The sequence below is a fragment of the Marmota flaviventris genome, chromosome 3 (assembly GCF_047511675.1).
Source record: "Marmota flaviventris isolate mMarFla1 chromosome 3, mMarFla1.hap1, whole genome shotgun sequence".
In the NCBI taxonomy this organism is placed as follows: Eukaryota; Metazoa; Chordata; class Mammalia; order Rodentia; family Sciuridae; genus Marmota; species Marmota flaviventris.
In genome coordinates this window covers 164,908,651-164,934,703 of record NC_092500.1, presented here as the reverse complement: position 1 = coordinate 164,934,703, position 26,053 = coordinate 164,908,651, and the positions used below count along the sequence as shown (strand labels likewise).

Here is a 26,053-nt window from a genome sequence, read left to right as displayed (position 1 = left end):
GCTAACCCTATGGTCACAGAGTTGGAACTTCAAGGTGGGGTGTATGTGCCCTGCCATACCTGGGGCCTGGGGGCCCAAGGGAAGGCCTGACTGCTCATCTCCCCTTCCCTCCTTTCTCCCTGCCCAGGGTTTGACATGACCCCCAACTACGTGGACTCCAGCCCCACGGGCATTGTGGTGTCCCCCTGGTGTAGCTGTCGAGGCAGCGGGAACATGGAGGAGGAGTGTGAGAAGTTCCTCAGGGACTTCACCGAGAACCCGTGCCTCCGTGAGTCTGGCATGTCCTTCCCTCCCCCACACCTCTGGCTCTTCACCTGCCCCTTTGTCCCCGGGACCAGGAGCCTGCCTGGGCCTCTGGTATCTCCTCCCTGTGGGGTGGCCAGCGACACACATGGGGCTTCTCTGCCATAGTGCGGCCTGCAGAGACCCCGAGCTCTTGACAACCAGAGCTGCCAGTGGGTCAGCCTCAGTTTTCCACCAGTGACCTTGAACTTGTGTCGGGTCAAAGCTGAAGGTTTCTGTTTTGTTATCCTGACTGCTTCAGGCAGGTTGCTCTGGGACAGACCCCTGTCATCTGGGGCCTCTGTCATTGCCTCCTTTAATGAGTTTTTCCCCATTGGAAGTGTGACTTTGAGTCACCTAACTCCTAATCCAGAGGCCACAGAGAGGAGAGCCACCGTCAAGCTCAGTCTACCTTTGATCTTTGCACAGTGACACCTGTTGCTGACCACCACCTGCAGTCTCCTCCCTCTTTCCTTTCTTCCTTCCATGTGTCTGTCCGTCCATCTGTTCTCTTCCTTTCTGTATGGCACTGGAAATTCAGAAGTAGAGATCCCAGTGCCTGTCATTCAGGAGCATGCAGCCAGATGGAGGTGAACTGAGAGGCCAAGGTGCAGGGTGAACTGTCCTAGGGTAGAGTTTTGAACAGGGTGTTGCAGGAGCCTGGGGTGGGGACATGTGTCATCCAGGAGGAGGGAGGCCCTGAGGGTTCTCAGAGGTTGTCTCCTTTGGTGGATAGTCAGTTGAGGAGCAGAAGGCACCTGCTGTCCACCCTGGCAGGCGCCCCAGGCTCCCCAGAAGACCCCAGTTTGTTAGGGAGCTGCACAGCCTGGCCTGCCTGAAGCATTGGAGGTGACCACAGTAGGTTATGTGGCAGGTGAGAGCATCCTCCTCATGGAGGGTCCTTTAGACTTGAAGACTTGGGGTTTCTGAGCCTGCAGGTGGCATGGTGGTGGTGGGTGGTTGAAGGAGGTAGAGAGAGGATCTACTTGGTTGTGATGTGGAGGTCATGGGGGGTGGGGACATGATTCTGGTGGGTGAGGCAGTACAGACAGGACAGTGACGGCTGAACCAGAGCAGTGGGAGGGGGACAGTGACAATAGATGGAGTGGAGAGGTCTTTGGGGGTCGGCTCAGCTGGCTGCCAGTGGGCGGGTAGGGAGGCACCGCGGGGTCTCTGCCTGGGTTTCTATCTTGGGGGACTCGGGGACATAGAGGTGACACCTTCATGACCGGTGACATGAGGGGGGCGAGGAGTGTTGGCAGTGGTAGGAAGAGATGCCTGGTGTGGGCTTAGACATGATGCCTTGGAGGTGCGTTTGGGGCAGGGGGGTACCATTTTCCTGGACGCTTGGCTATGGGCTTGAGTCTTGGGGACGGAGTCCTGCCTAGGAGCTCTGATGGGTGGGTCCCCAGGGAATTAGAGCTGGTTAGCAGTGTGGGTGGGAGGCCGCCCGTGGGAGTGTCAGGTGTGGAGAGGGAGGAGGGCTGATCTGGGCCCTTGGAATGCCCAAAGCAGGGCCTGGAGCATCTCAGGTGGCAGCGGAGCCCCGGAGCCTGTGTCTAGGGATATGTGGTGGGGCCACCTCTCCTCCTGGCTCCCACATGCCCGCTTCCTCCTCCTCCTCTGCTCTGAGCCGTCCTCGCCATCACACGCGTTTCCTTCCATTCTGGCTTCTCTGTCTGCCTCCGGCTGTTTTCTTCTCTCAGTGTGACTTCGTAGATCTGAAAGAACCTGAGCTGAGTTGAATCCCTCTGTTACCCTTCGTCCCCAGCTTTGGGCTCTTCCAGGGAGGGTAGTGGTCAGGGTGGGGCGAAGCGATGGAAGTGATCCTGATTTCTATGCACCTACCTGACCCCCACCCCTCAGGGAACGCCATTCAGGCCTTCGGCAACGGCACAGATGTGAACGTGTCCCCCAAGAGTCCCTTACTCCCGGCCACCCAGGCCCCAAGGGTGGAGAAGACTCCTTCTTTGCCAGATGATCTCAGTGATAGCACCAGCCTGGGGACCAGCGTCATCACCACCTGCACATCTGTCCAGGTGAGGGCGTGGCTCTGCCACTCAGGGACTCGGGAGGGGGCAGGGGGAGCAGCATGGTGTCACCACAGTGTGGGAAACCACTCATCCGGGACCAGTGAGGGAACACTGAAGGTCCTTCCTTTAGGTCAGGGACCCAAGAGGCAGGGAGGAGCTGGGAGGTGGTTTTCACCTGTTCATTCCTAGGCCTTCATCTAGCAAATGCGGGACACCTGCTCATCACAGTGTCACACTAGACACCGTGAGGCACAAGAGAAATGAGGCACAGTTACCATTTATCAGCCTTCTGCTAATCACCAGGTCATGTGCTGGGGGAGTCTCTGCTTTTCTTATTGAATTCTCACACAGTCAGGTATCGGCGTTCTTGTTTCACATGTGGGAAACTGACTAGAGGGGTTCCAAGATCACTTAGCTGAATGGTGTGGAGGATGGCCAAACCCACGTCTGACTCCAAAGCTCATGTGTTCACTTGTCCATCCATCTGTCCATCCATCCATCCATCAATCCATCCACCCAGTCATGTATCCTCTTACCTGTGTGGTTACTTGCCAGGGATACACTGATGAATGAGGTGACAGTCTTATTTTTTGGTCCCATGGCCTTATTGAGGATCAAACAATGAAACAATCATCAGATGTAGACTGCAGGCAGTGTCACAACAAGGGACACATGGCACTGTGGAGGTGCCATCACTCAGCATCTCTGCTGAGCTACCCTCGTACCACTGCACCTTTCACTCCAGGAGGCTCTTTGCTGAAGGGGTCGGTTCTAGACAGGACAGAAACACACACACACACACACACACACACACACACACACAGAACAAAGGATTTAGAAGAGAACCTAGTGCAAAATACTAGGGTGGGCAGAGGAGGGAGGGAATGGTGAGGGTGTGGCTGGTGGGAACAAGGGATGTTTCAGGCAGGAGTTGGCTCTGGTTGGTTAAGAGGTTGGTGGGGAACACTGGCAGCAGCACAGCCCAAATGAAGGTGCAGGAGGAGCGAGACTTGGTGGGAAGGGTGAGGACACCATCTGAATGGGGTCGCAGTCTCCTGGGATCAACAGCACCTGGCATTCACAGTGCTGGGATGAAGACTTGAGCTGGCCCCTCCTGGATACCCACCCACCACACCAGGACATGTGTGCTGGTGCCCATCCTGGTCAGAGGCCCAGAAAAGACCACCTCAGACTTTGCCAGCCCTCTCCAACTTCCAGGGAACCCCATATGGACAAAACCACCAGAGAGAGGGCCACAGCCAGAGGGAGAAGTTCTGAGAACAGGACCCAAGGTTGTGTCAAAACTGGACAGAGTGTCAGGGCCTCACCACCCCAGGCTCCTCCACAGTGTCCCTGACACCCACATCTCTGCCCGGCAGCCCTACAACAGGAACGAAAACTCCTCGTTCCCACATCCACTCTGCCATGGGAAAACCCTTGTGGGGAGCAGATCTGAGAGGGAGTCAGCACAAGGTTGCCAGGGGCTCTGTTCCTGGCCCTGCTCAGCCACCAACAGGTTGCAGGGCCCTGGACAAGTTCTCACCCACTCCAGGCCTCTCGTCCCATAGGTTTGGGAAGGAGATCTTGGAACATACTTCCCATCCAGACACCTGTGTGCATTCCCAGTAGGCTGCCATCTCCGGAAGCTAAGGCTTCCCCAAGGAAAGAGGAGAGCGAGGAGGGCAGAAATAAGGAAAACTCTCTTCTCTCTAGGATGTATGTAGAGCACACAGCCTCCTCCCCACCAGGCCGCAGCTTCCTGCCCACATTCAGGGACCCCTGTACAGTTATGGGTTCCCATGACTCCCAAGGGCCCCAGCAAGGCCACCACAGAGCCATTCAATCAGAGGTGATCCAAGCTAGCAAAGCTGATGGACAGGACCGAGGTGCAGGCTGGGTGCAGCCATACCAGCCTCCCGCTGAGCCAGGGACAGGGTTGAGGGCTGAGTCACATTGCAACCCCAGCCTGGCATGGTCATAAAAGAGACCGTAGTGAGACAGAATCAGTGGCCTTTCCCCTTCTGTTTCTGAGAAGGAACCTAAGAAGTGATGGTGGGTGGGGCCTCTTTTGAGGATCTGCTTCTCTCATTTTCCTTCTGAGATGGCTGTCCTGCCCAGAGTAACTTAGCCAACAGGCCCAAGGAGGACAGTTCCTGGAGCCAGGCCTGCAGGAGCCACCTGCCAGGCAGCATCCCCGGCTGCCCGGTTGACAGCAGCTAACATTTGGGCATCATTGCTTCGTGCAAAGCACTTCCACATACAGCATCTCTGTTCCCCATGTGAATGGTCCAGCATCACCCCTGGATCCAAACCAAGATCAAGACAAGCCCTCAGATCATAGCCTGCAGAAAACCAGAAGGTAGAAGCAACCAATCAGTGCCTGTGTAGCCAACTGCTAAGGGAAGGCAGGGGGTGGAAGGGGATTCAGAGTAATCGGGCACCGAAGGGTGGGGGCACGGTGCCATGGCTTCATGTCTGTGTCCACGAAGAATCACAATGAGAGTGAGGGCAAGGTCGGCTGTGTCAGCATCTTCCTAGAGGATGCCCTACTAGGCCCTGGTAAGGCCCAGAGGAACAGAAGGAACACACCAGAGCACGGTCACGTGACAGGCGGCACAGCCCTGACCAGCCAAACTGCCCATGGCTGTAATATAAAGTTGAGCCTCTGACCCTGCCATGCCTGTACTCTGTGTGTAATGTCCTTGCCTTGCCCTTCACCCCACTGGTTTGTGGAGCAGGGCACCTGGCAGGCAGGCCAGTCTCGGACACTCATCCAAGGCCTTTGTTTCTGAAGCCTTGGACACTTCCCAAGGAATAGTCCCAGAGATGAGTGAGCAAGACGCTGACCCTGGGCACCTTCTAGCTCCTCTGAGTGACACACTCCTTCCCCTCTCCACCCCTTTGCCCGGTGAGTCCTGGTCACATGTTCCCTCTCGGGGTAGTCATCCCCGATTCTGTCCATGCAAAGTTGCCCTCTACCTTACTTTGGACTCCAGCTTTGCCTCACCAGAAGATGTGTTTCCCTCTCTCCTGTTGCACCAGTGTCCCTGGAGGCCTTGATGGCCTTGCCATCCCCGTTTGTGCCACCTTGAACAAGGAGTGCACAGGATATGGTGCGGAGAAGGGGCTCCACACAGTCTGGAGGAGTCCGTAGTGCATTTGGTTTGCTGGGCTTGCTGCTGTCTCTGGCGGAGGGTCTGGGGCTTTGTGCTTCATGCTGAGCTCCACCCACTCGGTGCCTCCAGGTGCCTTCAGGTGGAGGGGTGGGGGAGCAAGATGGTTTGCAGTCCAGGGTGTAAGAAGATTGGTCACGAGGCTGTTCGGTCTTGGGGACCAGAGCAGTGTGGTGGGGCCTGGGGAAGGCTGGTGGTGGGTTGGGGCTCTGCCCGGCTGTGGCCCATTCCACCATCCCTGACATTCCCCTGGGTTGCTTTGGGCCCAGAATGATGGTCCCATCAGATCCGCTGGACTCTCCCCTTTCCAAGGGCTGAGGAGGGCTAGCGACATGAGTCCTCTTTGCTCTGCTGGTCTCTGCCAGCCACTCTCCACTCTTTCCCTTGACACTGCCAGTCATCTTGGGACAATAGAAGCGAGTTTGAGGGGTTGCCCTAGGGGTTGCCTCACTCTGAAGCAGACTTAGCAGCCAGAAGCCAGTTCTCTCCTCCACCCTCTGCTGCCTGCAAAGGCCTCTTACCCAGGACACAGACCTGTGGATGCCAGAGCAGGGGACCGAGTGGCCGTTAGTGCGTGCATTCTAACTGCGTGTCACTCTATCCTGGGCACTGAGGCCAATAAGCTCAATCAGCCAGTTCCATCCTTGTGCCAGGAGGATGCCAGGAGGCCCCGCTCAAGTGATGGTGAGGGTGAAGGCGATTGGCACCAAGAAAATGAATAAAGTGGGGCTCGGGGAGGATGGGGTGGCTTCAGCGGGGAGCAGACATCAAGGGCTGATGGGCAACGGAACCTGCTGCCAGACCTGGGAGAATCGCCTTGACTGTGTGTAGGTGGAGCTGGGGTTGGAGTGGGCGAGGGTGTCCCAGGAGGAGGGCCAGCAGGAGCCCGTGCCTGGAGGCAGACGGCAGAGCCCTCTGTGGAAGAGTCACCTAGAGCAGGTGGGGGTTGGCTGGCCAGGGAGAGCCACTGGAGGGTCAGGGTCCCGATTTCAAAAATTGAAAAATATTTGATTTTTGGATTTGAGGGTGGGGACGGGCAGTGGAAGTGGAGGGGGCGGAAGAGGGGACAGTCACTGGGGTTGGGCATGTACAGGAGGGATGGGCTAGGGACAGGCTCACAGGGTATAGATGAGGGCAGAGGCCAAGGTTTGTGGGTGGAGTCAGGGACAGAAGCAGGGGACTCAGGAGAGATCTGGCCAGTGCTGTCACCACTGTCCAGCACTGCTGGACTTAGTAGCACCTGTGCCAGGCCAGTGAGATTCTGGGACTGCCACACCAGGCTTTGGGGGCAGCGTGGGGAAAGAGGTGGGCAGGGCAGAGGAGGAAGACTGCTTCTTTCCAACTTCCTGGCTCAGGACCTTTCTGGGAGAAGCTTCTAGAAGGGTGAAGCTTGCCTTGTGCCATCCTGGTTCATGGCCGTGCCCCTTCCCTAGTGCTAACTGCTCCTGTCACTTCTTTCATGCTTCTGAGGCCCCACAGTGCAGCCCACTGGGGCCATCTCTTCCCACACTGTCCCCCTACGGGCCTCCGTGTCACAGGATTGCTGTTAGAATCCCGGTGTGCTGCCATCCCAGCAGCCTGGGCCTGTTGCCTTTGGAACTCCGTCATTCACACACCCTGAGTCTGTCTCAAGGGTATGAGTGGCTCAGCACAGGGTCAGGGACTAGAGTTACCCACGCACAGTGGCACAGGGAGAGCTGGGCACTGGGGCGGGCTTGACAGGGGCCATGGCCCCAGAAGACTGCCCCCAGCCTGGGGGCTTGGGGAAGGATGGCAGCCTTCTCTCTCCTTCCTGGGTATTTAATTGGCCTGGAGGTGACTACGGGGAGGTTTATTTCTCTGTTTGGTGTGAACCCCTCAAGGGCAGGGCTGAGACCTGCTGGTGAGAAGGGCATCCCCAACTGGTGAGGGAGGGAGGGAGGCAGAGGTCTGAGCGTCTGGTGTTGGGGCATTAAACGGCAGACTTTCTTTCTGCACCTCCCCACCCACGTTCCATTTCCAGAAAAGCCAGTTGCTGGTTGGACGCCCCTGCTGTTCCGTCTAGGAGTGGCCTGGGTCTCTGGTTGGCTGTGGGGGAGGTTAACACAGCCTTCATGTCTGCTCTGTTTCCTGGAGTCAGGTGGGGTGGGGACTCCTAAGGCCCTTTGCTTCCCCCACTGTCACCTGCTGCAAAGAGGCTGGAGGAAGCGGGGGTTGGGTGGGGGGAGAAGGCAGGAGGCTGCTCTGCCACCGCTCCTCACTGGCAGGCCCCAGGCTGCTGGCTTGCCTGGGTCTCACCTTATCCCCTGTCCCCTTATTGTGTTGCCCCTGGGCCCTGCCTTGGGGTGAAAGCTGTGCTTGGTTCACTTTTTGCTTTGTGCAGTGAACAGTGAGCCTTGGTTTTGTGGGGAGCCTTGTTGTCCTATATGCCCTTTCTCTGGTTTAGTGAGCCATGCGTGCCTCCTGTCTTGTCTGGCTGAGGAAACTGAGGCACAATAGACTTCCCCGGGCGACTGGCAGAACCGGGACTTGGGTGCAGGGCTCTGGCATCTGGAGCTTTTGCTTCTTATTCTGTTTCCGGGCTGCCTTGGATAAAGGGTTGATCTGTGGGTCCGAGGACTAGGACCCTGCACTGAGGAAATTCTATAAACTAGAGGTCACAGTACTTGGCGAAGCTGTTCAGGGCAGTGAGGGGAAGCCTGCTGGGTATCCTGAGCTTCCTGGGTGTGGTGGTCAGCCCTGGGGGCCTACAGAACTGGACATCCATAGGTTCAGAAGGGCTCTTGCTCCCATTTTTCCTGTGTGGTATTTGTCGATCCCCACTCCCCTCTCCTGTCATTGGGGGACACCTGACGGGGCCTGCTCATTCTGGGGAGCAAGATCCAAGCCTAGGTGGGTGCTCCAGAAGGCGTTACCATTCAGATTTTGTCTCACACACCTGGTTGGGCTTGGGGCTCAGAGGCTTTTCTGGCTTCTCTGTGCAGGTTGACCTTGGCATAGAAACCTGCTGAACTGACATGGTCTCGGTCCACCTTTGACCTTGGGCCTGCCTCAGAGCTGATGTCCGTCATCACAGAATGTTGTACTGGCTTCACCTTAAAGGACATCGTAGGCAATCGACCACCTGGGCATCTGGTCAGCTAAACAAGGCCCCAGCAATAGACTTAAAAAAATAATTTTGCATGTCACTATAGTACATAAGACAAGTAACAGCAGCTTTGATGAGGAGTGGGGCTGTCTGCCTCTGTGATTCCACATGGACCCGGGGACTGGGACACAGGGACAAGCCAGGGTCCCTCAAAGGGGACAGGACAGAACAGCCACCCCTGACACTTACAGAGGAAGCCATATTGGGTATAAGTAGCTGCTGGACCACCTGTATCACTGGTGGGGATGGATATAACCGACTGAGGATTGGTGCAGGGGTTGGGAGGACAGGTGGGACACATGGTAACAGCACAGACTCCAAGCTGGGGCAAGCGGTGTTCTGTCCCTGCAGTGGCCTCCCTGGAGTGGTATAATGCCCCAAGGAGGAGAATCTAGTGGTTGGTCTGGAAGGACCGAAGGGAATATGTCCCATGGAGGGAAGCAGTTGGTACCACCTCTTGGCACCTGAAGACACTTGGTACCTGGTCTTAAATAGGATCCTCTTGGGTTGGGTCTGGTTCCATTCCTGCTGTGCTAATCACCACATTTCTGTCTCCACCACTGGCAGTGACTGCTTTTGGCCAGGGTCTCTGGGTGACAGCTGGGGCCTTGTTTAGCTGACCAGATGCATGGGTGGTCGATTGCCTACGATGTCCAAAGAATTATGGATACTTTTGGCCAAGAGTCGTGATTTAGGCATAATTTCTTGGGCTTCCCAGTTGCTCCTGGCAGCCAGAGCTTCCCCACAAGTGCCTTGGGAACTAAGCCATCTGAAGGGCCATATCCCCCAGCTGGTTCCCATTGGTCTGTCATGATGGTGGTAACAAAGCACTGTTCTTCATGCACGCTCTGTGGTCCTGCTTCCAAGTAGTTATGCCAGGGCAGAGAATCCTGGGATGACCACGACGCCAACCTTCCCTTCTCATTCTTCATCTTGTCTACAGAGTTCCCAGGTGCTGCACATCTGTTTGGGAGTGAAAATGGCCTGGCACATTTGCCAGCTGTCCACCTAACATGTACCAGTGGCAGACATCACTAATCAATCACAGTTTTCTTTCTCTCCTGAGCCCAGATGCGGGCTCATGATCTTTGTCCATAGAGCCTTCCTGGAGTGATGGCAAATTACAGGAGCTGGCTCTCAGATGCCACCTCTGGTCTGATGCATTCATTCATTTATTCATTTATGCATGCATGCGTCTACTAAAACACTAATTGAGTTGTGAGCCAAATCACAGCTCAGTGCAAGGAAAGGAGACCTGGTCCCTGCCTTTGAGGAGCTCTGAGTAGGCAGACAGACATGCAGACAGCTAGTTTTTACAGAATGCTGCAAACTGGATAGCAAGGTTTAGAGCTCAGTTTCCCAGGAGCCTTGAGAAGCCAGGAGTTAATTGATGAGGACTTCAGGGGTGCAGGGGCTCAGCAGTGGTCTGTATTATGCCCCTACAGCTTAGCAGTGCTAACAGTGATGGCATTGTTATAGCAGGGCCTTATTGGAGTCGCTAGCCGAAGCCAGGCCAGAAAAAGCATGGTGCCTTCTCCTAACTAGTGCCTTCTCTCCCACAGGAGCAGGGACTGAAGGCCAATAGCTCCAAAGAGTTAAGCATGTGCTTCACAGAGGTGAGTAGGGGCAGGAAGGGGGTGGGTAGGTGCAGGAGACTGGCCCCCAGGGGGCTGTTTTCTAGGTGAGCCTTGAACTTAGAACTCCAGAATCCAGTTGCTGGGCCAGCTGATCTTCTGGCCCCTCTTGGACTGAGTGGGCACTTCCTTTGCTGGGGTGGGTCTGGGGAGTGCAAAGGCTTTAGTCAGGACCTGTGGCCATCTCCTTGGGGGAGGAGCCTTCTAAGCAGAGACCCTCGAATACTTTCCTTTATCTTTAAAGACAAACATATTGAGCACCTGCTCAGCACTGGTCCTGTGATATTTATCAGATACAGAAATGAAAAAGGACACGGTCCCTTCCTTGAAGAACCCCCCCCCACACACACACACATAGGAGTGCATATGCCACCATGGTAGCTTAGGTGAGAAGATGGCGAAAGATTCTGCAGAAGGAGAGAGCGGCTCAGTCAGAGACACGCAGGGAAGGATCCGTGGAGGAGGAAGTTTCAGAAATGGGGAGAAAGGGGCTTCCCTTTCGTCTCCTCTCCAGAGGCAAGTCCTTGTGGACCTTGAAGCTTCTCCTTGGGGTCTTTATGCCATCTCCCTCCCCACAGGATGTACATCATCCTCCGCCCTGAAGCAGGGAGGTGCAGCCTGTTCTCTGGGGACTTCTGCTCACTTGCCCCGACCTGAGGGCTGGGAGCCCAGAGGGGACAGAGCATCACTTTGTTCCTGCCCTGCCCCTTCGAAGCCTGGCTCTGCCTTCAGAGTGCAAGGGAGGGTGTCTGGTGGCCAGAGAGGGCAGGGCTGGAGGAGGCTGGAGCCCAGGCCGCTGACGGGATTTTTGTTGTTTTCTCTGTCTTCCCTTCTGCCGTGGACTCAGCTCACGACCAACATCATCCCAGGGAGCAACAAGGTGATCAGACCTAACTCAGGCCCCTGCAGAGCCAGGCCGTCGGCTGCCTTGACCGCGCTCCTGCTCCTCTTGCTGAAGTGGGCCTTGTAGGCCCTGGGAACGCGTCTCAAGATCTCTACCAACGGCACAGAGGAGAGCTCCCAGACACACACACACCCCTTGCAAAAAAACCCCCCACCTTGTCTCTGAACCTGTCTCCTCCCAGGTTCCTTCTCTGGAGAAGTTTTTCTAAACCAAACAGACCAGCAGGTGGGGAGCCTGAGAGCTGCCCAAAGGTCCCCTGGCTTCAGGGACACTCGGCCCTGAGGGGCACAAGGCTCTAGAAATGCCCTTCACTGTCTCCTGGTGTTTTTCTCTCTGGACCCTTCTGAAGTAAGAGACCAAGCTGCGACCCCCACTGCCGAAGGGACTTGTGCTGTGCCCAATGCAGGCTGGGGACAGGACAGTGGCAACTGCTCTGGAGCGGCCCACTCTGGGGACCTGCTGGGGGACCAGCGAGGGCATCGGTCAGGGGGGAATGGAGCTGGCCACATGCCTTCAGTTGGGCCCTGTCAGCCCTCCCCTTGGCTTCAAGGATGGAGATGGCCTGTCCTCCCCCACTGCCCTCAGGGTGGGTCTGTGTGTGGCGTGGAGCCCCCGTGGCCGTGGCCGCTCTGGGTCCTCCTGGCTGTAGGGCCTGTGGGGCTGGGGCCTTTCAGCCTGCCTGGGAGTTCCCCTGCAGGGAGGGAGCAAACCCTGGGCACCAGGAAGCCGCTTCCTCCTTGGTGGCAGGAATTTTGAAGTCAAAGAGAAATGATGCTTCGGTGGCTTCTCGGTTTCTTGTGGGTCCATTTGGCGGGCCTTCCCCTTGGGGATCGCTGAAGGGGGCAGAAGAGGCCACAGTTGGACGTGTGTCTGCAACACTCTGGTCTCGAGCTCGCTCCTTCTCTCTCCCGCCCCTCCTCATTCCCACCCTCTTTCCTCATTCCCGAGACCTCGTCAGCTGTGTCCACCAAGGCCCCTTCTCTCCACATGTGTATATACATGTCCATGTACCTATATCCTGTGCTTTCCTTTTTCTTTCCTTTTTTTAAGAAACAAAACTATCGAAATAATACCCCACAGATGAGCGAAAATGTATTATTGTAAAGTTTATTTTTTTTAATAATGTTGTCTATAAAGGAAAAAAAGGAAATCGACCCGGGAGCCCCGCTCCAGTTGGGCTTGCGGGCCGTGGCCAGGACTCCTGATGCGCATCACGCTTAACCAAGGCTCCAATAAAATACTAGGAAGCAAAGTTGCCTCGTGCCTCACTGCTCTGTGCCTTCGCCCCCACCCCCCCTGCGTTCCTGGCCCCTGCCACCTGCTGGGTGTTCCTGGTGGGGCTGGGAAGTTCATGTGTATGTGCATGTGTGTGTCCACCTGGACCCCAACAGGTCTCGCCCGTGTGTCCCAGGGTCGGTGGATGATGATCCACGCATGTGATTTTACACACTTGCAGGTTTGAGGGTCTCAGCTAGGCTATTGCGGGGTCTTGTTCTCTCCTACCTCGCCTTCCAGGTTAGTAGAGTGCTTGTTGCTCCCCGACAGTGAAAGGAGAGGTGGCCGTTGGGAGGGAGTGGTGGCTTGTTGTCACCTTGGGTATGGTTTTGTTTCTGGGCAGCTGGAGCGGCCCTGTTGGCCTTGTGTAGAGTGGAGGGCATCTCTCCCTGGGACCCCTGGGCTGATCCAGGTGTGTCATGGAGAAGGCAGGGACCTGGCCTCCTGGTTTCCATCAGAGAAGGAAGACCACTATCAGTGTTTGAGTCCAAGAGAACAATCCATCCAGCCTTCTATTTGCCACCCAGTCTTCCCGGACCCTGGGCCTGCCGTGTTCTTCCGGAGATTCTCCCTGGGGAGCAGCAGGGTGTACTTGTGTGCACAAATGTCTGTGTGTGCCTGCACAAGGTGGCAGGAGGGAGAGGGGAAGGCTGGTCTGTGCCTTCAGGGCTTCCTGTGATCCCGTCCTGTCGCTCCTGGCGCTGGGATGTCATTTTCCAGCCTCCTGACCCTGGGTTCCATCAAACGGCTTTGGTTTCTGGTTGCACATGTGTCAGAAACATCTGCTCACGGTGGTCACGCTGCGGCAGATTGTGTTCCAGCCTCTGCCTGGAGGGAGGACAGTGAGCAGCCATCTCTCTTCCCAGCCTCTGCTGGCCCTCCTGCAGGACAAGATGACTGGTGTCCACCTGGAATTTGTGTTCCTTGCAAATAGGAGAGACTGGCTAGTTCAAACAGGGACTTATTGGGAGGTTTGGGAGGAGGTGGTTCACAGAGGGAAGGACCAGGGGACAGCTGAAGGGTTAGAAGGCAGGATCTACAGGGTCAGGGACCAGTGGCCAGCAACTGATGTCCTACTGGCTGGATGGGGCTTTATGCCTTCCCCCCATATTCTTGGGTGGGGGAGAGGGGGGATGTGTCATGACTGTCGTTCCTAACAGGAAGTAAGCCCTTGGGCTAGGTAAGGGGGCAGGTATCCCACAAGGAAATTGAGGCACCATCATGACGGAGGAATGGACACTGGGCAGCTTTACTCTGGCTGACAATATTTCCTCATCCATGCAGCCCATAGCTGACAGTTTATTATTAAGCAATCATTCCTTTGCTTGAGAAGATTGCCAATTTTTGTGTTCCTCTAAAAATATGTAAATAAATCTGGGAAGAGTCTAATGTCCCTATCTTAATGTTAATTGATTTCATGATGAAAATTACCCTTAGTGACATTAGGACATTTGGGCCTAGAAATTGAGACTGGGGTTGGGGAACAGACAAGGGCAGAGAAACAGGAGTGGGACCAGGAGCAAATTGGCAGGGACCACCAGGGATAGATTTTAATTGGTAGTTATTTTGGGCAGAACACAGCCATGTGCAGTGCAGACCCTGTGCACTGAGCTCAGTCAGCAAGGGGTGTAGGCTCGCTTCCTTCGCTGCCACGGCTCATCTGGGGTGTTCATCTGTCTGCAAGTCCATCTTAGCCTGTGCTCTGGCCCCAGAACATTGCCAAGTCAGAAGCCACAAAGGAGTGTTCCTCTCTTTGTCGGGGAAACGTCCAGCATGGGCAGTTATGTCCAGGCAGGAGCATAGACAGCTTCCTGCTGGCCCTTGCCTCTATGGCCCTCCTCTTAATTCATGGGGTCCACTCAGGCCAGACCAGGAAGATCTGCAGTGGGAGGCCTGGGGAGGTCCATGGAGGACTTCAGAGTTCTGAACACGAAGGGAGCAGGGTCTCTGTCCCCTCGGTGACCTGCCAGTGGTTCCCATAACCAAGCCTCTGCTGTGTATTGAGACTAGTCACAGGGGATCATCTTAGTTCCTGGCACCCTGGGCCCTTTCTAATATGCGTGTCCCAGACCTAGGCCAAGTCCTGCTCTTTCCGGCCATTCTGGGAAATAAGCCCTGCTTGGGATTCTCAGTCCCTCGCTGGGCTCTGCTATCTCCTCCACCAGACCTCCCTGAGGTCAACCAACTCTGGACCATCAGGATGGTCACCATTCCCAGACTTCTGTCACTGTTCACCTCTTCACTGAGGTACCTACCCGGCAGCCCTGCTTTACGCTCCTCAGGGCTGGGCCTGCTAACTGGCTCCCAGAGTCTGATGGGCCTCCTGCTACGGTTAACCTCATGCCAAAGGGTCTCGTGTGTTTGTGTGTGTGTGTGTGTGTGTGTGTGTGTGTCCCTAGTTTCTGGCCACTGACCACCAGAATACCTGTGTGAAACATGGATTCCTTACTCACAGGAGAGCAAAGTTTCAGTGTTGCCTCCTGGTTGGAGAAACCCTTTGCCAGCATTTTCTGATCTGTGAGGTGAGTTTGAATCGGCCAAGGGGCTGGGACATCAGAGGATAAAACTGTCCACGTGTTCCATGTTAATACAAGGGAATGTAAATCAATAGATAGCATAGTTTCCATTCTTTTGAGTCTCCCTGGGAGTAGGTAATCGTCTTTTAAACGTGGATTAATTTTTTTTTCAAGGAAAAGACAAAATCATTTTGGAACCCAAACTGGTAAATAAGGTGTTAACGTTCTTTGTGGTGGGGCTAAATGTCAGGAAGACTGGCGTCTAGTCACATGTGGGAAATTTTGTCACCTTGTTTGACCTTGGTTGGGTCACCTAACAAGTTGCATTAGATGATGACTGAAGTGCTTTTTGACTAAACATGTACTGAAGAGAGGAGAGGGACACTGAGATGGACTGAAGTGGACGCTAAGCCTTCTGCCTGGTTTTCCTGTCCAGGGTGTCCACCACTCTTTGAGGTGTGCCTCCAATATTCTGGACAATGAGAGAGTGGCCAGCCTGATGGGTGTCGGCTTTGAATACTTCAGTTATGATGAGTTTTGTAAAACCCCAGTTGTGCTACTTCCTTATATACATTAAAGCAAATAAGTAAATAGAAAGGGCTTTGAAACCTTCACAAAGATCTGAACAGAATCAGGGTCCTGCAGAGCATCACCTGCCCAGAATGTTCCTTGCCACATCCCACAATTTTGTGTGAAATGGGTTTTTGTGCCAGGGCTTTGATAGTTTTACTGAAAAACAAAAACAAAAAACCCAAACAAAAATAAGACCAGGTGCAGTGGCACACACCTGCAATCCCAATGGCTCAGGAGGCTGAGGCAGGAGGATTGCAAGTTCAAAGCCAGCTTCAGCAATTTAATGAGGCTCTAAGCAACTCAGCAAGGCCCTGTCTCTAAATAAAATATAATAAGGGCTGGGGATATGGCTCAGTGGTTAAGCGCCCCTGGGTTCAATCCCCAGCACCAAAACAAACAAACCCCAAAAACAATTGTTTTAAAATGTGTATATCTTAAGGTTTAACTCGTGCTCACATCCCTCACCATATGCTACATGCTCTTCTGAAATTGTATGAATATTAATTTATTGGATCCCCACTGGGACTCAGAGGCTGGTGCCATGTCCCCTTCTAAAATGGGTAGACTGCTGCAAAGCGAGGCTCCTATCTTGCCTAAGATATTGCAGAGCATAAGTGGCAGTGCTCAGGCACACATCCAGGTGGGCTGGCTCCAGGGTTTGTGTTGTGATGTCCTCTCACCCTGAATGTGTGTGTGCCCTGCCTGTGCTAGTCTGTGGCTGCCCAGGTGGGTAGGGAGGGTCCTGTTAACCCGGGCTCGTTGGTGCTTCTGCACTCTCTCTCTTCAGCATCTTCCGTACTTTCAAGGTCAAGGGAACAGGCCATCAAGAAGCTGAGTGTACCTTTGGGAGCCTATAGGGCAATGGGGAAGAGTTCTGCAAAGGACTTTGTGAAATCAAGGATGGTGTGGACTTGGAAGAAGGGCCAAGGAAGGGGAGGGAAGAGGCTGCTCAGCGACAGCCCCCCCACCCCCAGCTCAAGACGTTTCTGGTGGGGCAGGGGAAGATGGAGAGGGGCATTCTGCTTCAGCACCTGCCCCCTGGTTTTGCTGGGATGGCTAATGACCTTGTTGGGAAATGGCTTTGGCTAGGAGTCAGCCTTTTCAGGAAGGAAGACTGACCAGATGGGGTCCTGCTGGCTTGACCTTGGGCTGCTCTTATCTTGGGGACCTCCTGACTAAAAGGAGAGAGAACAAATTTAGGAATGAGAGAGACCTGATTTGAATTCCATATCTGCCCCCGACCAACTGGAAGGTCATGTCCAGTGCAAACTTCAGTTTTCTCGTCTGTGAAATGACGCTGGTCCTACCTCTTAGGAGTGGTGTGGAAATCCCATGGGATATCCTACTAAGCGTCTGGTACACAGTGGGCTCCCAGCCACAACACTCCCTCACCCAGTGCGCCCACTAGCCTGGGCCTCCATGACTCCTTAGCACCTGATCTGCAGAACAGGATCCTTCTCTTGGATTCATCCTTGAAGCTTCTCCCTTCCTCCCCCTTTCTGTGTCCTAAGAAGCTTTTGTGGATTTGGGGCAGACAAGAGAGTGCGGCTGTCATCAGCCCCCTGGGCTGCTCTCTTGGAAGCATCGCCAAGTGGAGCTGAGAGGGCAGGAAGAGTGGGGAGACAAAAAAGGAAATGTCCTTGTGTTATTTGTAAATCAGAGTTGATTTGATCTGAGAGTCACCAGGGACCGTGGCTACAGAACATCCAAATGTCACGCTCTCTGGAGTACCTTTGATTGGCTGTCCCCTCTCCATGCGTGAAGGCAGAGGACGTGCCACTGGAGTAACTGCACCAGCTCAAAACTGAGGACAGGAAGCATCAATTAGTCACAGGAGCTGAACTGAGGGGAATGTCAGCACCTCTGGGAGGGCGACTGGTGTGCCGTTGGCCCTTGGTGGTGCCCAGGCAAGATAGAGCGGGCTTTGCTACTCCGGGCTCTGAGAGACTTCCTGCAGGAAGGGATCCAGAGCCTACTTTTGGGAGAATTCTGAGTCACCAGGGCTTTTTAAGAGAGCTGTCTTTGGTGTGCTTTTTCCTATAGTAAAAATCTGGGGGTATACTGGTAGGAGTCGGGGACCAGGATCAAATCCTGGCTCTGCTGTCTATTGGGTAGTGACATTAGCTAAGTCACTGAACTTCCCTGAACCTCAGAAAGATTGCTGTATATCAGGGATCAGCAAACTTTTTCTAGGAAGGACTACACAGGAAATACGACGGGTTTTGGTGGGCTGCATTATCTCAGTTGCAACTACCAACTCTGCCACAATGACTAAAAAGCTGTCACAGGCAAAATCTCAATGTCCAGGCCAGGCTGTGTTCTAATAAAACTTTATTTGCAAAAATCACATGCAGGCCAGCTTGGCCCATGGCCTATAGTTTGCCCATGCACTGCTCTTTTGAGTCCAAGCTGTCAATCTCAGGCAGTTGGAACATGGAGTGGTGGCAGCAGGGAAGGGTGCTGATGGATAGGGCTGAAATCAGCCTCCAAGTGGAGGAAGAGAGGGCAGGTTGGCCAGTGTGGAAAGGGATTCGAACGCACAGCCGAGTTGGTGGTGGAGGAAGCTGGGAGGAATGGACTTAGGCTGGAGCTGAGGTGCAAGAAAGGAACCAGGTAGCCAGGTATTGGGGTGCGGGACAGACCCCATGGGGTATGCTGGGATGTGGGGGCTGCGTGTGCCACTGTGAAGCTGTGCTCTGTGCAGCGGCCAGCAGAGTGAAATGGGGTTGCAATCAGCCACACTCAGCTCACCCATCTGTGCCCCTTCTCTGGGCCTCGGCCCTGAGGAGGGGGCCTCATTCCCTAATTGGCACAGACTCTCCTATGTGAGCCAGTGGAGGACCCAAGGCCAAGGACAAGTGGAGCTGCCACTCAGGCTGGAGGGGAGAAGGGTTGGGTGCAGGGAGGAAGCTGGGCCTGGGCTTATCTGCTTATCTGCTCTGAACTCTATTTTCCTTTGTGAAGGGAGAGGGCCCCGGGCTCCTCCTCTTCAGGCTCCTTCCACAGCAGGATTCTGTGAGTCCATGTCACCAGCAGTTTCTCAGCTCACCAGTCCAGTGCAAAATGACTTGCAAGGAGACAAAATTCATCTCTCTTTCAGCAAATACTGCCACCCTGCTTGGTTGCTTCGATTTTTCACCACATGCCTTGCGCAGAGCCCTGGGTGGCTGCCATGGCGCTCGCCCTGGGCAAGGCTGACAGCTGCGCACCTTACTCCTTCTAGACGGCATTTCTAGAGAAGCCAACCCTGGGGCCACGTGGAACAATGACCGGTCCCAGCTGTCCTCCCTTCCTAGGAGAGAGCACATTAGACACCACCTTGACCTGGAAACCATCCAGCAGCCAGAGGTCATGGAGAAGTCTCCCGCATGTGGCCCACTCAGGAGAAAGTGATTCCTTCCCTGAACCAGGTCTGCAGGCGGGAGTTTGCACAACCACCAAGGTGAGCGGCTGGGGCTTGAAGCTCCTGCTGCCTCCGGCAAGGACACTTCCTTGCTTGTCCCCATGCTGCACAGTGACTGCCCCTCAACAAAAGAGGTTGACAATTTAGGATAAAAGCCACTGCTTTCCCCCATTTCATTGGAAAATCAGAGTCCGGCCTGCTTGGCCAAATAAATTCTTGTGGGCTGACACCTGCTGGCTCAGGCCATCCGTCACTTCTATCCCCAGTGGAAGATGAAAGGGCTTCTCTAGGGTTCCCAGCGACCTCCAATTACTCTTAATTCTGGTTTTGTCAGAGAGCTGGCTGGGTGAGGCCACGGTAACAGGAGTGGTCCTGAAACGCTTCCTCCTGGGGTGGGGACTTAGGGCGTCTCTCACCAAGTGAGTGCCTGGTGGCGATGGGGGATGCTGGGCTAGCTTTCTTCTAACAGAGGAGACCTGTCCTTATTGACGATCAAAAGTGGCCCAGGGGTACTGTCGTCTCACCACAGTGATGACTCCCCACCGAACTGCTCGAACAGACCTTCTTGCAACGCGCTGTGCAGCCCCAGGGCAGCCTTGGAGAGGACAGGTCTAGAAAGAACCTGTGGTAGTCCAAGCAGCGTTTGCACATGACAGACACAACTGTTGGGGGACCTGCTGCAGGTGGGAGGTAAGGAATGAACTAGTCCTGAGAGTGTCATTGTTCTTTGGCCATCAGCTGGCAGAACTAGGAAGGTCACACCACGCGGGACCTACCTGCCTCACTGAGTCTGGGCCTGGAAAAGGACTCTATTCAGAAAGTAGGGCTAGCCTCTTCCAGGAGCTTCATGGGAAAAGCATGACCTAGGCCCAGATCCTGGGCATCTCTGTGAGGACTTGGGTACCTAGGACTTCAGAATGTATTTGGTAGTGGCAGGACTTAAGGCTGGGTACAGGGGGTGGGTGCCACCTTGTCTGTAATCAACATGGTTGATTGACAGGTTGGTTTCTTGCAGCAAGACTCTTTCTGAACAGGAGACTTTCCCAGGGGGCTCCCTCAGTGTCCTGTTGTCCTCTGCAACTCCTCGGACTTCCATCCCTAACCACTGTTGTCAGGCCAGAGCTCCCAAATGCTTAAGCACAAAAGTGTAGGGTCTAGGCCACAGCATGGGACTGTGGGTATGCCAAGTGCATGCAGATTAGGGCACCTCTGGTTCTGTGTCCTGTTAAAAATTCGGCCCAGCACAGACTCTTTGCAGAATTCCCTCTCTCATCTCTGTGCTTCGGAACCTGCTCTGGCCGGCTGGGGTTTTGCCCTTCTATCTGGCGCAGTCACTGTGCCTGGAAAGGGGTTCTGCTTCAGGTCACAGTCTCTCTTCGTGGTGGCTAGCTGGGGGACTGTCCTCCCAAAGTCCCTTCGCTGACTCTCCTCTGATTCCATCTCATCTTTCTCCCTTCTCCCCAGTGTTCAGTCCAGCCACTTGGGAGGGTCCTTTCTGCTTCGCGGAATGGAGGGGAGAACAGAAGCCTCCTGGGGACGTGCGACTGTGTCAGGCAGCCTCACTCCCCTGTGGGGTTTGCCCAGGGATTGTAGATGCGTTCCAGTAATTAGCCTCTCCAAATTTCACTCTGCATTTTGCACTTCTCCATCAATCTGGGGCAAAAGGCCCCTCACTTGAATTAATTGGGAAGTTCTAAGTGAGATTCCTCCAAAAGTTTATAAAAAAAATCTTGAGTTACAAAATTTTGCTTAAACAAAGAAATGTAGCATAATCTCTTTGAAGTGAGGCCTGCCCTGATGATGACCTGTGGGGACCTCTGGGCACTGGCCTTGGTTACCTTTCTGACCTCTTCTCCAGCCCCCCTCCCCTGCCCACTCTGCTCCACCGGTGGCCTCCTTGCTGGGCCCTGAGCGTCCCTGCTGATGCTCACCTCTGGCTGCTCATCTGTCTGGGATGCTCTTCTTCGTTATTAAAACCCACTCCCTCGCTTCATTCAGGACCCCACTCAATGTCAGCTAATTAAAGAGACCTTTCCTGTCAAGGGCACCTTTCCTTACCCACTACTTCAGGACTTCCCCTTCCTAACACTTTTCCAAAGCACTCACCACCACGGATGCACACGTGTTCATGTGCAGCATGAGGTGCTTAATGACAGGGCCACCTTCCGAGAACTGCACTGTTGGGCGATTTGGTCCTGGTGTGGACGTCATAGAGCACTGGCACCAACCTAGATGGTCCAGGTGGACCCTCCACATGGCTCCATGCAGGGACCGTGAGCTGTGTGATACTGCTGCTGGTGGCCCTGGGGGCTGCTTTATGCCCACTGTTTGTGAAGGCGAGCTCTTTAAAAGGATGAAGAAAAAGTAGAGAAAAGACATCAGCCAGTAACATGGGAATTTACTACCTTATCAAGTGTCCGGTACTGTGTGTAGTTGTCATGTTAGACCTTCCTACGGCTGGCAGTGCAGCAGGTGTGTTCTCACTTGCATCAATGTGTTGCTCTATCGCATTGTGACAGCTATGATGTCACCAGGAGACAGGACTTTTTCAGCTCTATTGCAATCGTATAAGGCCCGCTGTTGACTGAAACATTGTTATGAGGCAGTTGACCGTGTGTGCATGTATTTATTTGTTTTGGATCTACCTCCACCCACTAGAAAATAAGCTCCAAGAGAGCAGGACAGTCTCCACCCCACCCCGGCTTTATCCTTAGTCCTGAGGGCAGTGCTTGGGGATTTTAACAAGTGATTGTTGATTGACTGTTAGAAAGTAGGGGTGAGTGTCAGTGGGTTTCAGGTGAGTGCTCAGGGAAAATGGGCGAGGGGAGGCACAGGGGGATTCCGAATTAGCACAAAAGAGCAGAAGCACAACAAAGAAGAGTGAGGGCTCAGATGCCTTTGCCTTACTGTTCAAACCTGCCGCTCACCCCAGTCCACACAGGTTACCAACAGCAAGGCTGAGAGAGAATCCTGGGCTCTGGTTTCCAGTCCCTACCACCTCTGTCCTCCCTTGCAATGGTGCCTCCTCTCAGGCGGTTGCACACAGCCCCTGCACTCTCACATGGAATCACTAATTGGCTTAGCAAGCCCTTCTTGAGGATGGAGCAAAGGGAGATTTCCACGGGCCGGCGGAGCACCAAGGCTTCAGACCGAGAGGAGTGGAATGAGGGTGCTTGACGACACCCTCCAGGGTGGGAGAGTCTGTGCCGCAGCCCACCTCTCAACCCAGATCTCAGCTCACCTCGCCACCCTGTCCCTCTGGGTGAACAGCTGCTAGTCTTGATTTACCCAGGCTCACCCCCGCCCCCACCCCCGACAGAACAAATCATGATGTCCCAGCTCCAAAACACCACTTCTCAAGAAGGGCACCAGCCTCTTCCTGAGGAGGCACTGCGAGTCCCTCGTCCTGTGCTGCGGCCACTTGTTTGCGTACATAAACTGGGAGGTGAACTAGAAAAATATCTACCTAGCACTTTCCCCGGGGCCTGAAAGGGTGAAGTGGTGCCTTGGGAGAGTGGGGAGCAGGGAGCAGGGGGTTTTATTTACTAAGATGGAGCTCATGATAATAGAGGGGAACATCCAGTCTTGCTAGTTCAGGTATGTGATTGAGAAAGGCCGTCCGCAGAGGGAAGAGGAACTTGTTGGAAATCACCAGGCCATTAGGACTGAGATCCACAGCTGCCTCCCAAAATGGGGAGGAAATTGATACAATCTCCGGAGGACGATCAAATTGAAAGGTTCCAATGTGCCAGGCAAACAAACTCCACTTCAGGAGGAGTCGACTCGGGTGGGTGGCCTCCTTCTGGTAATGACCTTTCTCCAACCGTTGCTGGAGGGGAGCAGGGGGCATCCGTTGGGGGCCAAGGGTCAGGGATGAGAGGAAAGGACACTAGCTGCAGGACACTTCAGGCTCCCTGGCCTCTTGTAAAGACAAAGGAAAAGGGAGGAAGTCTGGGCAGCAAGCCCTGGCTCTCAAATTTCTACCATTTCCTAACAGGAGACCAAAAATTCTGTATGTGTGTATGTGTGACACTGTGCTGTCCCCTGGGGATGGGGAGTCTAAAAGACCCTGCAAGTGGCCCTGCCTCCTTGAGCATAAAGCCATCTCATTTGGGTGAAGGGCACCACAGGGTCTTTTCTGCTCCCATATTGTAGTGGGGGGGACAGTGGTCGGGTGGCACTGTCAGTGGGTACGTATTTGCACAGAGATAGAAGTTTCTCACTGGCACAGCATAGAGGGTGAGTAGAATTGTTTATTCCTTTGCAATTCTCTGAATCAAACCTTGAGTTTCTTTGGAGAATGCAGATTGACTCTCAGATCACAGGAAAGAGGACTGGACAATGAGCAAGCCCCAAAGATCAGACCTCCTCGGCCTGGCCCTGTTCTGATCCAGTTGTTTGTGGTCCAAGGTGACCATGGAGGCCACTGGGCCTAGCAGAGGGTCGGGGGAAGACCACCCTGTGTGGACAGTGCTGCTCCCTGTCTGCCTGCTTTCCTGTCTCGGGTTCCAGCTGAGAGCCCGCCAGTCCAGGGCCATCTCCGCCAGTGGCCCCATGATGGCATTCTTTCTGTGAGGATCTGCAACCAGTGGAGAATTTCACTAAGTCTCTCACTGGGGCTTTAAAAAAGGTCCATAAGGACTTGCTGATGGACTCAGGACTCAGAGGAAGAGTGGATGGAAAGGTCCTCAGAGGTGGCGGGGCAGGGAGGAGGGTCCTTTGTCCTTTCTTGGTTGTCCCTGCTACGTATGGTGGGCATCGCCCCAGAATCAAACACGGATGGGATTTTGATCACCACCTCCCTGCAGCTGGGGTCCAGGCTCCACCCACCGTCTGTGGAGTTCGCTGTGTGACCCGCAGAGCTGTACTGCAGGGGCTTTGTCCTGGAGGCTCGGGACAGGCACAGGGCAGAGGGGGCCTCCCAATCTCCTTCCCACTGACAAGTAGCCATTGGTGGGGGTCCCAGGACCTGCTGCTCCTGCAGGCAAGCCCTTCTGCTGGACCCTGGGGGACAAGGCGTGAGGGAGAAGTGTCTGCCGAGGAGTCAGGAAGGCAGGCTATGGTCCCTGTCCTGGTCTAGGTCACTTGCCTTCTGTTTGCCTCAGGTTCCTCTTCTGTCAAATGAGTGGATTGGACCAGGTGGCCAGGTAAAAAGCTCCAGAGAGCCTCTAATGATTGGGGTGGGTGAGGGGGTGGGTGGCCAACTCATGAAGATGGGCCATCTCCACGTGGACCAGCTCAAATTTTAGGAGCTTTTGTAAGCTCTAGCTTTAAGATCTCGATTTGCCCCTGGTAAAGGGGATTGTGACATGCGGTTTTAAGAGTAGGGAGTATTGAATGAGCAGGGCCTGGTACATAGCAGGCTCTTACAAAAAAAAAAAAAAAAGGTTCCCTTCTGATTTCCTTTTTCTTATTTATTTCCTCATTGCCCACTTCAACTTTCTTCTGGTGCAGTGGCGGAAGCAAGCTTGACCATTGGAAAACCGAGTCAGGGGACAGCCTGGGCTCCATTCTCACGTGGCTTTATTGGGGGTTGCTCTAAGTCACAGCCACTTCACAGGTTTGCATTGTCTTGGGAACTCGTTCTACAAGACACTGTCCATTAAGACAATGTCCCTTAAATATGGATAAATATGACAGACCCTTGTGTGGAGGAAAAGTCATCCTTGATGTTGGAACCCTGTATTTTCCCCTTTGTTCTGTGGCACCAGAAAACAGTTCAGTTTTGTGCTCTGGAGCTATAATGTCTGGAATACTTGGACACCCCTCTTTGTACATATCCTTCCAGGAAGCCTCTGACCCCACTGTGGGAAAGAGGCCCACTTCCTTGCTCCGATGACCTGTGCTCACCTCCAACAGAACACTCTCAGGCCGATTCTCAGGCGGTTTGTCCCATTCCCTTTTTATTGATACAGCGTGTGCACATGAACACACACACTTGCACATGCACAATTTTAAGTACCTTGAGGGGGTGTGGGTCTTGCATCCCAGGGCCTCCAGTGAGGAGAAGTTGTTTCTAACACTTTGGACAGATGCCAGAAATGGTGAATGAATGAACGAATGGTTAAAGAGAGCATGGAGTCCAGGCTTCCCGTACAGGTCTGCTTCCCGTTCTACTCTGTGGGCTGTGTGTGCGAACCTTTAACACAAACACGACTTTAAAGCATTTTGGAATCATGTGGGGGTGGAAGTGGGAGTATATAAGGAAATAAATAAACTTCTGAACATCACAAAACCTTCTTCGAAAACACCAGCCACTGAGTCCTGGTGCTCGAGAATGTAGAGGTCTGTCATTTAACAATGGTGGGAACCTGGGCAAATCCTTCACCGCTCAACCTTCAGTGGTTCTTCTGGTAACATGGCGTGATGACATTTCCCTCAGACAGAGGAAGATTGCACAAATGCATGTAAGTTCAAATGGGGATCAGAGTGGCCCCTGGTTGAGTGCTCAGCAAGGCTTTATGATGGTGTCAGAGAGTCCCGGGAGTAGTGGCAGTCGAACGTAAATGTGCGTTCCCTGAGGCCAGTGCCTCCTCTTAGGTACCTTGACCGTCTGCCTTGGCGTTGGGCACATTGGTTCTCGAATCCTGGAATAAACTTCTGGACATCACTGGGGGGGAGGTCCAGGCCTGCAGATTAGCTCAGAGATGGAGGAGGAGCTGTAGAGATCAGATGGTCTGGCTCCCTGTTGTGCAGGAGAAATGGGGGTCTAGCTGGTGCTGTGATGATATTACTAGCCTGGAACATGGGCCCCTGGCCAGACAAGAATGCCCACCCTGCCTGTGTTGCTGCAGGGTGTTGTTACATGGGTGGGGCCTGGCCCAGCAGGTGGCTTCCGGTATTGCCTGGAAGCAGCAATAGAGATCAGGGGCCTAGCCCGGCCAGCAGGGGCTGAAGTACTGACCTGTGGTGGGCAGGGACGCTCATCCAAGTGCTGTGTCTGAGCTGTGAGCTCATCTCTCCTCACCCTCATAGGGCCATGTGAAGCAGATCAGCCAGTTCTTTTGATGTGGATTCTACGTGAGTAGGTTGAGGCCAGAGAGGGTAAGTGAGGTTAGGTGATGGGAGGCAGCGACAGGACTGGGACCCCAGACAGTGTGCTCTGCTCTGTGCCTGGTGGTGGCCATGCTGCC

At 54.1% G+C, this 26,053-nt stretch overlaps 1 protein-coding gene across 2 annotated transcripts in view; it reads left to right on the top strand.

The window, feature by feature from the left end:
* The window catches only part of Gfra2 (GDNF family receptor alpha 2), an 85,252-nt gene extending 72,847 nt beyond the window's left edge, over positions 1 to 12,405 (top strand). For both annotated transcript variants that reach the window (XM_027927158.3, XM_027927157.3), the window contains 4 exons: positions 128 to 268; positions 2,149 to 2,321; positions 10,178 to 10,231; positions 11,097 to 12,405. In XM_027927158.3, coding sequence (XP_027782959.2) covers positions 128 to 268; positions 2,149 to 2,321; positions 10,178 to 10,231; positions 11,097 to 11,219 — 491 coding nt within the window. In that variant the 3' untranslated portion in view covers positions 11,220 to 12,405. The remainder of the gene's footprint in view (positions 1 to 127; positions 269 to 2,148; positions 2,322 to 10,177; positions 10,232 to 11,096) is intronic.
* Positions 12,406 to 26,053: the final 13,648 nt, after the last annotated feature.